The 15,581-nt window shown below is 41.9% G+C and overlaps 1 protein-coding gene across 1 annotated transcript; it reads left to right on the forward strand.

The window, feature by feature from the left end:
* Window positions 1-8,731: 8,731 nt before the first annotated feature.
* MRPL53 (mitochondrial ribosomal protein L53) lies at window positions 8,732-12,725 on the forward strand. The gene is made up of 3 exons (XM_075705919.1): window positions 8,732-8,856; window positions 10,346-10,458; window positions 12,173-12,725. Exons 1-3 carry the CDS (start codon window positions 8,768-8,770, stop codon window positions 12,295-12,297), a joined length of 327 nt encoding a protein of 108 aa, XP_075562034.1. The 5' UTR covers window positions 8,732-8,767; the 3' UTR covers window positions 12,298-12,725.
* Window positions 12,726-15,581: the final 2,856 nt, after the last annotated feature.

Genomic DNA, 15,581 nt, shown 5'->3' on the forward strand with positions numbered 1-15,581 from the left:
GACAGTAAATGAATGTATGCTCCCTCATTGCAGGCATGATGGAGATTGACTAAATGGAGCTAAGTTCTCAATTTCTCTGCCTCCATTTTGACGTGGTTATCCCTTGAATATTTGCTCGAATCTCTGTAGAGCTATTTTAGTACAGTAACACCTGGTCACAAATATTTGATTTTCACCAAGTTTCTCAATGAGGCTCTGAGAAGCAGAGATGAGTTTGCTTACGGCTAGAAATGATCTTTGGAAAAAAAATGATATTTATAATTCTTAATATCTTGTCTTTATATGTTGCTACTGCGTTTAAAAATGGGAAAACATCATGAAAATAAATGTATTGCAAATATTTCCAGTTTTATAGTGTTGATTCATCTGGTTAATTTTTATCAATCAATACTAGAGAGGGAAATGTGACTGACCTAAGTGAAATTTGATGAAACAATTTCAATATGTGAACAAAAGCGTTATATGCACAAAACTAAACACAAGTGTTTGAAATTTCTGACTCATACAGTCTCTGTTTAATATGTATATACTTCATGCAAGAAAGTGAATAAAGGTAAGGATTGAACTGGTTATCCTAAGGGCCCTGAGATATTTAACTTAACTATTGCAGTTAAAGAGGGATGAAATGTGGATATGCTGTCAGTTATTCAAGACAGAGCAAAAATTGCCATGATTTCTTCTGGTTTGAGAGATACAGAGAATAATCTCTGATATTTTTAAAACATTAAGAAACCCTGTCTGGAAAATCTGAACATTTGGAACCAGCCTAGTAACCAATGCTCTGCTATCTCATATTGTCGGGGCTGAACAGTGACCATTTACACGGTGGTGATTAATCTTTATTGATCTGTGGATCCTCACAATTTTCAAGTGGACATTGAGACTCCTCGATCCTGACTGGAAGCCTACCAACAGTAAGAATTATATTTTTAAAATAATCCTTCATGAACCCACTACAAATAGTCCGCAGATGACTAAGGGTCCACAGGTTGAAAACCACTACTTTAAGAAATGATACTTGCTTCATTCTGGTATTAACTGGCAATGTATGCTTAAATAGAATGCACCAGTTTTGCTATTTATATGGCATTCCATATTCCTAATTTCGTCTGTGTAACAAAATTTCCCTGGGAATACCTATCTAAATTGTCATCTGCTGCCTATTGTTTATATAATGTAGCTTCTGTATGTATAACAACTCCTGCATTATCTTATTTGTTCTCCTCTATCTTCTTACATGCTTAATACAATTAGTACAGAATAATGTAATTATTACACTACTATTATAATCACATAAGGAGATACCTAACAAATACTTCAAAATAGCTCAGATCTTTATTCTACTAATTGCTGCAGTACGTCTGTGCATATCATTGACTGCATTGCATCTGGAATTCTTGTGTGAACCAACTGAATCATACTCTTCCTGCTATGCAGGCTTTTAACCAAACATACATCTGTTATTCTAATATCACATCAGACCAACAGATTCATGATCCAGTGTGGGTTTTTTTCATAACTGAGCATAGGACTGCAAACATAGAATGAGCTTCATGTGAAGGACATTGTGGCATATTTAAATTTACAATAGAGAATATTTTTATCACAGCCTCTCAGTAATGCAAACTACCTTTACATTGGAATTACAATACTCAATTTAGTAGCATGTCACTGATGTCAATATGTTTTCAAGTTTAAAGAAATATGGTCTTCTAGTCACATAGGTGGTAAGAATTCATTACAATGACTGTCTTGTGGAGACACCTTTTACTTACGTTAATAAATAGATGAAATGAAACTAGTTATATAAAATGGTTAATAAAAATCCCCTGTTCTGATATCTAGTTCCTTTATGTCTGCTGACTAGACAATCTGTGTTTCAACTTTTATCTGTGTTAAGTGGGTACTCTATGACTTACATGTATGTAATGCTTAGATACCTTCTTGAAGTCTATAAAAACAGAAGTTAAAACTGGTGCATAAATAAGCTTGTAGAATATCAGGTGAAAGTTCTTGCCATGGAAAGAATTAAAGTGTATAGAGAGACTATATTGGCTGGTTACCACATTCAGCTGAGCAATATTATAGTTTGCTGACAATACTAATAATTTAAGACATCAATCTATAGGCATGGCTATTCTTAGCAGAAGACAGTTAAAAGAAACTGCTTTGCTTACAATATTCACAACACCAAAGTATGCCCTTAGCAGAGCGGTACAAATGTCAATGTGCTGCTGAGCTCCTCAGAATCCGTAACAAGTTATCCAAAGCACAGACAAACCTTCAGGAAGTCTTTGAACATATAGTTCAAATTCCAGTACAACTCCTTTCTCCAAATTCTGCACTTCTGGAAATCTGTTCCCTCTTAAATTATGCCAATGACTCTGTTAGAATTAAGTCTGTCAAATGGGAACATACCCGCGGATCACAAAATATTAAGTAAAAATATACACATTTAATCTACTTGGAGTTTCAAGCACAGATTTCAGACCTCAAGGACTCAGGTGCTAACCTTGGTTGCTGCTCATTTCAGCTCATCTTTGTACCTTGTGATATTATGATAATGAACTTTCTTTGCTGGGAGCAACTGCATATTTTAAATCAACATAAAAATCCAAATGATAGCTGCATGTATCCAATGTAGTATTTATTAGACAGGGAAGACAAATAGCTGAAGTAAAGCTTTTGCTTTATCTCATACGAAGGTGTAGCTTGAAAAACTTCAGTATTATCCTCAAGAAATTAAGTTACAAAAGTCAGGAACTGGCACAGTATTTTCTCAGCCAGTTAAACGCTGCATATTGTTTTAGCAAACATTTCTGCTGGCAGTTGTTAACCTCAGGCAATAGAAATACATGTTTGCAGAGGAGGAAAGAGCAACTAGGGAATCTGTTTATTCAATCCCATAAAAGCTTTTCTTAACTGATATGTAGAGTTACTATTTCAGAATGAATTATAAACCAAGCTCATTTTAAGTGGCACCTTTGCTGGTTGAGTTTAGTTTTATTTCTGAAAACCACGTTAACAGCATACAACTATTAGTTGGTTTATAAATGATATGCAAAATTAGTAGTACTGTTAGTATAAAACTATGCTTGACTTCTACAATTTTCAGAGAATAAAAGACCTCTACAAGCTTTTCTCTCTTGGGGAATATTTTTAAAATTCAGTAACTGACATATTGTGTAAGAATATTCAATTCAAAGGAAGAAACAAAACCAGACAGAAAACACAGACTGGTTTATATTTTTATGACTCAGTACAATAAGCATTGCTCCTCCAGTATGGTAGGAGATTCATCCCAACATGTCCTTCAGTATGGCACTAGTATTTTATAATAATGACTCCCTACAAGTCCTTTGTGCTCTTGACCGTCTCTGTCCATTGCTCTTACAAAGATATGCCCCATGATACTGCACTTGTCAGAGTGTTTTTCTGTTTCCAGAAATAATTTGTTTCTCCTGTCAGGCCCAACACACCATCTTTCTCAAAGAGCCTCTTCTGGGTGGCCATCTGGAAGCATCACCTCAGTGCAAAACAGGCAGGCTGCTGGATTTGTGTTGGCTCATTTCTCCTCAGTACTGGCTACTGCCCTGAGGGCAGGATTACGTTTTATTCCTGGACTACATAGCATTATAACTAGATGTGCAGACATGGCATTTTGATTGCTAAATGCTGGGCCTATTGATGTTTGTGACAAGACTCAGGAAAAAAGGATAAAGATGCAGAGGAAGAAATCAGCTGAGGACAAGCAGAGATAAGGGCTACGAAGATGATTAGGGGACTGGAGCATCTTTCTCTTATGAGGAAAGGCTGAGAGAGCTGGGTCTGTTTAGCCTGGAGAAGAGGAGACTGAGAGGGGATCTTATCAACGCTTACAAATATCTTAAGGGTGGGTGTCAGGAGGATGGGGCCAGAGTCTTTTCAGTGGTGCCCAGCGACAGGATAAGGGGCAACAGGCACAAACTGAAAGACAGGAAGTTCCATCTGAATATGAGGAAAAACTTCTTTACTTTGAGGGTGACAGAGCACTGGAACAGGCTGCCCAGAGGGGTTGTAGAGTCTCCTTCTCTGGAGATATTCAAAACCCACCTGGACGCAATCCTGTGCAACCTGCTCTAGTTGAACCTGCTTTAGCAGGGGGGGTGGACTAGATGATCTCCAGAGGTCCCTTCCAACCCCAACCATTCTGTGATTCTGTGATTCTGTAATGATCCAAGACTCCAGAACCGAGTAAGAGCATGAATGTGTAATACCGTACCTGAAATGCAGCATGGAGAGCTCTCTGTCATGCAGTGTTTTGGAAGAAGAATCTGAAAGTCCACCAGATTGTAAGGGAAAAAATGAACTAAACAGCAATGAAAAGCCAGAGCCAAGGTGCTAAAACCAGACATGCCCAAACTATGGAGAAATTAGATTTCAAAAGCTCTGAAATGTGGGCCTTTCTATAGTCAGAAAACATTACAGAAAATGAAAGCGATAAGTAAAAAACAGGGGGGAAAGTGGAATAATCCTCCCTGGATCTAAGAGAGCTGGGAGGATCAATAAGAAAACAGGAACATTGACTTACTATAATTAATATTATAGTCTTTTTCTGCCTGTCTTCATAATTAAAGTGTAAAACATGGCTGCATTTTTTCCTTGCCATGTATGGTGCTTAGATATAAATCATCTATGGGCTCATGACTACACTTCAGTGAAACTAATGACATGAAAGTCTGTAGACTTGGGATGAGGCAGCATTTATAATAAAAATGATCAGCTTGGTGAAAGGAATACTAAAATTGTTTCTATTATAATAATGTAACTTTTATGCCTCTTCATGTTACTATGCTTTAGGAATGTGTATGATTATCACTAGGAATAATAATCATGAATCATTCAGTTTCCCAAGGACATCCCCAGAGAACAATCTCAAATGCAGACATTTGAGAGTTCCCAGATTACTTGCTGGAGCTGGAGTGACTGATTCAAGGTCTTTCATGGATAAATTATCAGCTTTCTTGAAATGGCATTTAAATATTGTGCTTCAGAGATCAGTTGGAGTTACTCTGGTATAAATTGAGGGTAGTCCAACATACTGGGGTTAACCACTACCTGGGTTTAAAGGCAGATGGAGGGATGTTTGGGTTTTTTTCAAATAGCTGTGTCACTTTGCTGTTTAACTGTCTAATTTAGTAACTGTAAAAGTTAGCACTCTCACCAGAATTACCATCAGCTAAAACTAGTGCATCTAGAGTAAGTGTTGAGGAAGACTTGGTCGTCAACAAGTAGGGTAGCATCCAAGGATGGGATATTCCTACTCATAGTCCCTTGGTTTCATTTCACAGATACAGTCTATTTTTTGAGGGGAGGAAAAGAACACAGAGCCTTTCAGTTACCAGATACCTGCTCTTTCATGTTACTGTGAATCTCTTGGACTTCAAAAAATTAAAATTAGTTTGAGAAAGCAGAGATGGTTTTTGATTATTCCAAACAGATGGCTTAAGGGGAAAAGATGCAACTTTTACTGCTGACAATAAATGTTGAAAAGTTAACCGCTCTGAGCGTGGAAAGCAGTAAACAAAATTTTCTCTTCATTTAATTGTGCAATGTAAGCTAAACATTGTTCATGAAATTACTATCAAAATGCAATAAGAGCAAATATAAAACTGTTTTTGCCACGCATATTTTTAAGTCGGTAAGTGCCATCATACCAACAGTGTGGAGAATGGAGCCCTTAGAAAAATCAGTGATCATTCTTTCTTCTCCAGTCCTTTGCTGATGTTACTTCTTCAGTGCTGCCATAGAAGCTAATGGAAATTTTGCTACATATTTTAAATGGAAAAATCAGGCTCTTTGTGTTATAATGAAGAAAGATATGTTGAAATTTTGTAAGTTACTTTTGCCTTCTAAATGTAAAATACTCTGTCTACCTGGTCCTGTATCTGATCCTATTAAATAGGAAGAATTCTTACTAAATTCCTGGTTAGGGTGGAGTCTTTCAAAAGATATCTCAGAGAAATGTATTTTTTCCCATAACAGAAAGACTATGATATAAAAAAGAATAAAAACAATAAATATTAAAACTATATTGAGTCTGCTGTGTTTAGTTTCGCTACTTAATTTCTCTTGGCTAAATCTCAGCGAAGAGGACGATTATTCTCAAGGACTATGTGATTTTTTAAAAAAGAGGACTTCCAATAAACAAAAGTAAGCTCCTAAAAATAGGTTACTGCTTACAAGGGATGCTAGCTATTTAATGCAGTTCCTGTAGACCAGAATGGGTCTGTATTGAATACTCCATAGACATTCACAACGTGTGTTTAAATGCCATTGCTCCTGGGTTTATTCCGTCCCATCCATCCCCAAGCTACAGGTTTGGGGAAGAGTGGCTGGAAAGCTGCCTGGCCGAAAAGGACCTGGGGGTGTTGGTCGACAGCCGGCTGAACATGAGCCAGCAGTGTGCCCAGGTGGCCAAGAAGGCCAACAGCATCCTGGCTTGGATCAGGAATAGTGTGGCCAGCAGGAGCAGGGAGGTGATTGTCCCCCTGTACTCGGTGCTGGTGAGGCTGCACCTGGAATACTGTGTCCAGTTTTGAGCCCCTCACTACAAGAAAGACATTGAGGTGCTGGAGCGTGTTCAGAGGCGGGCAACGAAGCTGGTGAAGGGTCTGGAGCGCAGGCCTTACGAGGAGCGGCTGAGGGAACTGGGGTTGTTTAGCCTGGAGAAGAGGAGGCTGAGGGGAGACCTTATCGCTCTCTGCAACTCCCTGAAAGGAGGTTGTAGTGAGGTGGGTGTTGGGCTCTTCTCCCATGTAGTTAGCGATAGGACAAGAGGAAATAGCCTCAAGCTTTACCAGGGGAGGTTTAGGCTGGAAATTAGGAAAAATTTCTTCACGGAAGGGGTGGTCAAGCATTGGAGCAGGCTGCCCAGAGAGGTGGTGGAGTCATTATCCCTGGAGGTGTTCAAAAAACGGGTAGATGTGGCACTCTGGGACATGGTTTAGTGGGCATGGTGGTGTTGGGTTGATGGTTGGACTGATGATCTTAAAGGTCCTTTCCAACCTTAATGATTCCTAGCTTTTACTTTCATTAAAAAAAAAAATAATCCAGCTACCAAGCCAGGAAACATGACATTAATTATTACTGTACCCTTAATTGGTTTAGTGGTGAACTTGGTAGTGTTAGGTTAATGGTTGGACTGGGTGATCGTAAAGGTCTTTTCCGACCAAAACGATTCCGTGATTCTACGACCCCACCCCCAGCCCCACCGCGGCCCCGGTGCCGGTGGGCGGAAGCCGGCGGCGAGGCCGCGGTTTCTCAGGGCGGGTTCTGCCACCTACTGGAACCGGCGCAGCCGACAGCGCCCGCACCAACACCCGAAACCTTTGCTCAGGGGCGAGGGGCGCAGCTGCGCCCTGCTTTAGCCCCAGCCGGCAACTCAGCACCCCACAGCCGCTCGCTCACTGCCCCTGCCCCGCTGGGACGGGGGAGAGAATCGGGGGAGTAAGAGTGAGAAACGCTCCTGGGTTGAGAGAAGAGCAGTTTAATAGTTGAAATAAAGTAAAATAGTAATGATAATAGTAACAATATAATAATGATAATAACAATATCCAAAGCAAGTGATGCACAATGCAATTGCTCACCACCCGCCGACCGATACCCAGACAGTTCCTGAGCAGCGATCGCTGCTCCCTGGCCACCCCCCCGCCCCAGTTTCTATACTGAGCATGACGTCATATGGTATGGAATAGCCCTTTGGTCAGTTTGGATCAACTCTTCTGGCTGTGCCCCCTCCCAGTTTCTTGTGCACCTGGCAGAGCATGGGAAGCTGAAAAGTCCTTGACTAGCATAAGCAGTACTCAGCAACAACTAAAACATCAGTGTGTTATCAACATTCTTCTCCTACTAAATCCAAAACACAGCACTATGCCAGCTACTAGGAAGAAAATTAACTCTATCCCAGCTGAAACCAGGACAAACTGCTGTGTCTCACCCGCCAGAAAAAAAAAAAAAACCCGGATTCACTTCCAGCAGCATTGCCTCTTGCAAGTCCCCTTCTGCTTGATATATTGCAAAATATTGCTTCTAATTCACCCTTAGCCATATCTGCTACACCTTGTTGATCCTCATTAATATCCTTGTCTATTCAATTGCATTAAACTGCTTCTGGAAGACATCAAAAGCTGTCACGGCATGGGGGTAGATTTAACATAAAGAAAACAAACCCAACCTTGCTTCTTAAGTTTATGGATAGTATATACTACAGCTTCCCGTAAGTGTTACCCCATGCCCTCTGCCTCCTGCATGCAAGTCTTAATGGCACAAGGGCCTGCTACTTCTGCTGCAGAGCCCAGAGGCGGTGTTTTAGGTCAATTTTATGTTAAAAGTGTGCTTTCTTCCCGCCCTAACTGCATCTACTGTGTTACAGAGTCAGGGGAGGGGCGGGGACAGACCGGGCAGTCGGTGCCTCTCCCTCTGCAACCATGAAGGAGCCCGGCCCCGAGCGCCTCGGGTTGTTAAATGAGGCTCGTAGGGCAGGCCGCCGCCATCCCACCGACAGCAGAGACCCGGCACGCAGGGCCGCAGGCCCCACGCTGCCGTGCCCGTGGCCTTCAGCGCCCACGGCCACGGAAGGCGGGCCGCCGGGCTGGCACCACCCCGAGGGCGAGGCCGCCGCGCACTACCTTTCCCAGGCGCCTGCGGGGCGGGCGACCCCGCCCGCCGCCATTTCCCGCCTCTGCGAGGGGGCTGCTGGGAGCTGTAGTAGGGGCGCAGAAAGAAGATGGCGTCCAAGATCCGTGTGGTGCTGCGGCCGGTGAAGAGTATCGTGGTCCGCTTCTGCCCCTTCGAGTCCAACGTGGAGAGCACGAGGTGAGGGGGCTGCGGGGGCCGCGCCGGCCCCGGTCCCGGCCCCGCGGCGGCCTGGGCGGGCTCTGGCCTGCGGGGAGGCCTTGGCCAGGCTCCCCTGTTTGTAAACCACCCAACGCCCTTCCTGCGCCCGGGGCGTGTGTTCTGTACGTTTCACGGCAGGTGTGAGGGCTGGACTTTTTGTCTTTAATTTTATTTATCTGGGGGGGGGGGGGGGGGGGGGGGTAGAGGCTGGCGTTATATGTGCCCGCAGTACGGCCGCAGAGCCCGCGGACGGTGAGGGGCACAGGCCTGCTCCCCTCCACCCGTGGCAGCGTGGAGGGTTTCTGAAGAGCAGGGAGAGCGCCCGCCCCAGCCGGCCGCTGCCCAGGTCACAGCAGTGGCGGATGCGAAACGAAGCCCTTAAAACTGCTGCTGTCACTGCGGGGCCCTGTGACTTGCTGCCACTGTGGCCAGCAAAAGTAAGAAGACGTCCTGGGAGCAAATCATGAAGGAAATGGCAGGATCTGTTGTTCGCTCCCTGGAGCAGAACCTCGTTTCCCCAAACTTCTGCATCTGCTGTGCTTTAGCTTTCATGATCTTCATGATCCTGCGAGCTTGCATTTGCCAGGGCTTTGTAGCTTAGTTTAGGCAGAACCTTAAAGTTTCAGAATGAGAAGACAGTGTTTGTCGTAAGGGCTCTGTTTACGGTGTTACCAGGAGGCACACAGCATTCATTCTGTGCTGATTTTTGGAGGATCTCTGTGCCTAAGCATAGACCCTTCCAGGTAGGCATGTGCATTTAGCTTCACCAAACCACCCAGGGAGATGCCCCTCTCAGTTGCTGAGCCTGTAGGTGAGGGTCTGTAATCACTAGTCCAAATTCTGGTAATGGCGGGGGGTGGGGGGCAACAGCTGCTTCTCTGTCTTGGTTATTAACTGTTGCAGAAAGCTACGTAATTATGCTTCTTGAGTGAGGTAAGTTCTGCACCAAACAATTGTAAAATGTCATTTTGCAGTAGTTTTACAGGTACACCTACTTTTGCAATGAACTTAGTAACACAACTTGACTTAGAACGTCAGGTAGCAGTCATGCATTTCGGAAATCTGCAGGAGATCAGTGATGTTAAATAAATAAATGCTGTCTCAAACCCAAACAGTAAAACATTGACAAACAACTGGGGTATAAAGAAAAATGAAAATTACTTTGCTCATGTTTTTTTTTTATTATTGTTACTAACACAGCTGAGAGAAACGCAGAAAGTGCTTACACTGAATTTTTGCAAAATTCTTTGGTATGCTCTTTACATGTTAGCATATAAGCACTATCCGTTTGGATTTTTAACAGTGATTATCTCATAAGAAGTACCTGTCTGAAATTATTAAATACAAATCCTATTTTGTTTATACTTTCATTGCCCAGCAATATCAAGATATTGAAATTAGTTTTAGACATATACTTACTATAATTTCTATCTACAACATACTTAATGTATTTTCAATATATTTTCAGAAAATTTCTTGGATGTATAAACCATAAAAAAATCCAGGCCACTAATAGAAACTGTGAAGTGACTGCTGATGTGAGACATGATGGGTCTGAACCACTTGTAGATGTTATGTTTGGTAAGGAGTTCATTTTTAATCTTGACCAAAAAAGACCTTACAGGTTTGTGTTATTACGATGTTATTGTCTTCTGTATGCTTTTTTTTTATTGTGGCTACGTTTTTTTGGTTCTGGTCCATACCTAGATGTTGTGCAGCTGGGAGAGAAAAAGGAAGAGGGAGTCACTAACAGCCTGATGTCTAGATAAACGTGTCTATATGTCTTTGCACTACAGTTAGGTCTCGTGGATCTTAGATCAAAGAACTGACTTAACTTTAGGTTGAGTCTACTTTTGTAGTGACGTATTTGTGTGACCTTGCAGTCAGGTGCAGTTCCAGGGAAGTAAGTGTAGCTCTGTTTTGATGTAAGAATCTGTTCACTTTCTGTAATTTTTTTTACGTTATCTGTGGTGGAGGCATCTCAGTCTTGACAACAGAAAAGTTGAACACCTTTAGTTTGCTTATGCAACTGAGTAACTTACTACGCAGTTTGAAGGAACTGCTCATATGGATAAGGCCATACGTGTGCAGATGGACTTGCAGAATGAGGTCAACTGATGTACAACAAATTTCTTGGTTTCCTTTGAGGGTATAGTGAGCAGGCAGGGAATTGATGGTGGAAATTTCATCAGTTCTGGAAGCAGCCCAGATTCTAGGCTGTGAACAGATGGCTGTAATCTGCTTTTGTCCTTTTCTCTGGCTGCATCTTCTTTCCTGCTGTGCTGTAATGGACCAATATGTCATGTAGCCCAATAAAGTTTTCATTATTATTGATTCTTGCTACCCCTTTTTCTTTAAACTTCCTATAAAGTATAGGAATATACTTAGTGAATTGGTAGAAATGTCAAGAGTGTTGAATGTACTTCCTTTTGCTTGGGAAAGTCTAGTTATTTCAGTGTTGACATTGCTTGTTACTCCCTCCCCCATGCCTCTGTCTTTCTCATCCTTGTCTCTCACTGTGATATATTAAGACTTAAGCAGTAAAGCTTAATGTTTTTCACAGCGTAAAACCAAACAATTTATTTCAGTAATGCCAAGAGCTACAGGTCTGAACTCTTTGTTTTCTAAGAGCTGATTATTTTCCAAGTGAAGAGTTTGCAGCCCTTGTAGCTGTCAAACATGTGGTTGGATGCCATGCATGGTATTCCATTACATGGGTTTGAGTATGGCTTTTGTATTTGCAAATCTGAAAAAATAAATAATTAACTTAGGTACAATACTTCTACTGCTTCCTCCCTTTTTTAAAATAATTTCTTTCAGAATTTTAGAAATCCTAGTGGTCTATTTTTTTACATTATAACCACCAGACTGTGTAAACCAATTCGTTGTTTTGGCTAAAGAAGTAAGTTAAATGGACCATAGACAACATGCTGCGAAAATGCTGAGCCATGTGTGGAAATTATGCCTTGCAGTGCCTTCTGTGCCTTCTGTTAGATGACTTTGAGGGCACAGTATGATCCATTCTCATCAAATACGTGTTCTTACTGTGGGTATATCTAGACAAATGTTTCAGATTTTTCAATAATGCAATACAGAAATAAAAATTACATGTGTATTGTGTACAGTTTAATATCTTTCTTTGTTGGTGCTGCATAATCAGATTCCGTGGTAAGTGGAGTACTTTCTAATCAGACAAGATGAACAGGGTATTTGGATTTATATTCAAAACAGAACTGTACAGTAAAGTAATTGTGACTTAGCCTTTGTGACTTCTTAAAATTTTTTCCCTTTACAGCTGATGGAGAACGATTGGTAATGAAGGGAGCCAACTTGACAACAATAGAAATGTTAACAGCATTGGGGTCCAGATGTAATGCAAAAGAGCTTAAGGAAGAACAGAAAAGCAAGAAGAGTCCCTGAAGAACAGAAAACCAACTGTGTTTGCATTTACATGTGTTAAAAACAGCAGGCTGCACAGAAGGCTTTTCACCTATGCAACAAAATCTGAAAGAGAGAGATGGCCAAAACACTGACCAGTTTAACATGCAGCAGAACAAACCATTTAAATGTTCCCTGTCTTCACCCGAAGGAAAACATAGTGGATCAGCAAATGTTCTAACACTAATGGGTCACAGTGGGTTAAGATGCATGAATGCGGCTTTCGAAGCAGCTGCCTTGGTCGACCTCTTGGTCGTCTGCGTGTTGGACTAATATCACGTGTATTTGCGTATAAATGTGAATAATGTACATTAGCTATTAAATTAACATTACAGTGAAGACAGATCTCTTTTGGACATTATTTCCTACAAAATTTCTATACAGTGGAATGCAAAATAAAGTGGTTATTATTTTTGAAAATTATTAAATAAAATTTGAAGAAAACTTTGAAAGTATTCATCTTTGACTTGGCTGAGGGGCAGCAAGCTGCAAATACAAAGTGGATTTTGTAATACTATGTTTATAATACATCTGTTGCTAAGTCCTTGCCATTGTCTCCCTCTCTTTTTCAAGAAAGTGTGAAATTTGCTAAATGTATATTTAGCTCAGCAATTAAAGTAACAAGGTAATGGGATTGCGAACACACAGTAGAGCTATTCATCCTGCATAAAAGTAGCTAAGTTTAGCTTAGAGGGAAAGGTAAGTTAGGGTTTTTTTGATAATTGGAGGAAAGGGCTATCTTTGAAGTTCGGTTTTGTAATATCTTTGTCACTCACTTTTGGGAGATTTCATTAAATATTTTATAAAGATCAAAGGGAGGGCTTTATTTGGTGTTTATAGCCCTATGTCCAACCCTATTATTTATTAAAGTAAGTGCTTAGGTGTCTCATCTGTATTGCAAAGCTCTGTGGGTTTGGGAGGGTTGATGTCTCCTCAGGTTGTGCAGGTGAAGGTGTCAACTGCACATGTATTTCATGTACATCAGTTTTGTTCTAGTTCAATTCATAATGAAAATGTAATTAAAGTTCCAGTTTTGAGAATTGCAGGTGCAGTACTATTGAGAGGCATTAGTTCTACCTGTTGTTAATCAGATGCCTGACTTCTATAAAATTGTAGTACGTGTATTTCCAAAGTTAATTTGGCAGCAGATTTAGGGTACAAATCTGAAACTAGTTTTACCTTACTTTTGCCAAGATTTTTAAATGGACACTGTCCTTTCTGAAAGTAGCATTGTTTTAAATAGCACGGCCAAGGTAGTTCTTTGCAACTTCATCATCAGGATGCTGAAATCGAGGTGATATGTTGGAGAAGCAGAGCTGTGCTAAAGGTGTTTGATGATATTTTTACGGTGGCCTCCGCCGTGTGTTTGTAACAAATAGAAGAGAATGAGATAAGATGATTGGGGCAGATGGGTCAATGAACTTTAGACGTGGGAGCAATAGATGTGAATGACTTAGTCTGGGATGAATACGTCTTCTGCAGTCTGTTATCCTTTTTTTTTTTATTAGGCCACCAGCTCTTCCGAGTGGTTTCAGGGTGCTGAGCTCCTGAACCTGCTACTGAGCTCCCTTGTAGTGAAGGAGTTATGAGAATGTATGAAACTGTTTAAGAGGATTTTAAATCCTGTCATTCTAGAAGAGTAGCCTGAAAATGGACCAAATAGAAGTAAGACTGTTCAAAGGACAGTTTTGGTTTCTTTTTTTATTTTTTTTTTTCTCCCAGTTTTGAAGAACATCGTTTAGCATGACTTTACCTGAAGAAACCTTACAGGGGAAAGTGAGAATTGTTTGAGTGGGGAAACACTGCAGAATTATTAATTCTCTGGTTAATCATAGAATCAGGTTTGGGTTGGAAGGGACCTTAAAAGGTCATCTAGTCCAACCCCCCCTGCAGTGAGCAGGGACATCTTCAACTCGATCAGGTTGCTCAGAGCCCCGTCCAGCCTGACCTTGAATGTTTCCAGGGATGGGGCCTCTACCACCTCTCTGGGCAACCTGTTCCAGTGTTTCACCACCCTCATCGTAAAAACTTTCTTCCTTATATCTAATCTGAATCTACCCTCTTTCAGTTTAAAACCATTACCCCTTGCCCTATTGCAACAGGCCCTACTGAAAAGTTTGTCCCCATCTTTCTTATAAGCCCTGTTGTGGTTTAGCCCCAGCCAGCAACTAAGCACCACACAGCCGCTCGCTCACTGCCCCTACCCCGATGGGATGGGGGAGAGAATTGGAGGAGTAAGAGTGAGAAACACTTCTGGGTTGAGATAAGAACAGTTTAATAATTGAAATAAAGTAAAATAGTAATGATAATAGTAACAGTATAATAATGATAATAATAATAATGATATACAAAGCAAGTGATGCACAATGCAATTGCTCGCCACCTGCACACCGATACCCAGACAGTTCCTGAGCAGCGATTGCTGCTCCCCGGCCAACCCCCCCCAATTTCTATACTGAGCATGACGTCATATGGTATGGGATAGCCCTTTGGTCAGTTTGGATCAACTCTTCTGGCTGTGCCCCCTCCCAGTTTCTTGTGCACCTGGCAGAGCATGGGAAGCTGAAAAGTCATTGACTAGCATAAGCAGTACTCAGCAACAACTAAAAACATCAGTGTGTTATCAACATTCTTCTCCTACTAAATCCAAACCACAGCACTATGCCTGCTACTAGGAAGAAAATTAACTCTATCCCAGCCGAAACCACGACAGCCCCCTTGTAAGTATTGAAATGCCACAATAAGGTTTTCCCAGAGACTCCTCCAGGCTGAACAACCCCAACTCTCTCAGCCTTTCCTCACAGGAGAGATGTTCCATCTCTCTCATCATTTTTGTGGCCCTCCTCTGGACCAGCTCCAACAGGTCCATGTCCTTCTTGTGCTGAGGGCCCCAGAGCTGGACGCAGCACTCCAGGTGAGGTCTCACCAGAGCAGAGTAGAGGGGCAGAATCACCTCCCTCGACCTGCTGGCCACGCTTCTTTTGATGCAGCCCAGGATCTGGTTGGCTTTCTGGGCTGCAAGCGCACATTGCCGGCTCATGTCCAGCTTTTCATCCACCAGTACCCCCAAGTCCTTCTCCACAGGGCTGCTCTCAAAGCCTTCATCCCCCAGCCTGTATTGATATTGGGGGTTGCCCCGTCCCAGGTGCAGGACCTTGCAGTTGGCCTTGTTGAACCTCATGAGGTTCACATGGGCCCACTTCTTGAGCTTGTCCAGGTCCCTCTGGATGGCATCCCGTCCCTCAGGTGTGTCAACTGCACCACTC

This window comes from Pelecanus crispus, chromosome 2 (assembly GCF_030463565.1).
Source record: "Pelecanus crispus isolate bPelCri1 chromosome 2, bPelCri1.pri, whole genome shotgun sequence".
NCBI classification, from domain to species: Eukaryota; Metazoa; Chordata; class Aves; order Pelecaniformes; family Pelecanidae; genus Pelecanus; species Pelecanus crispus.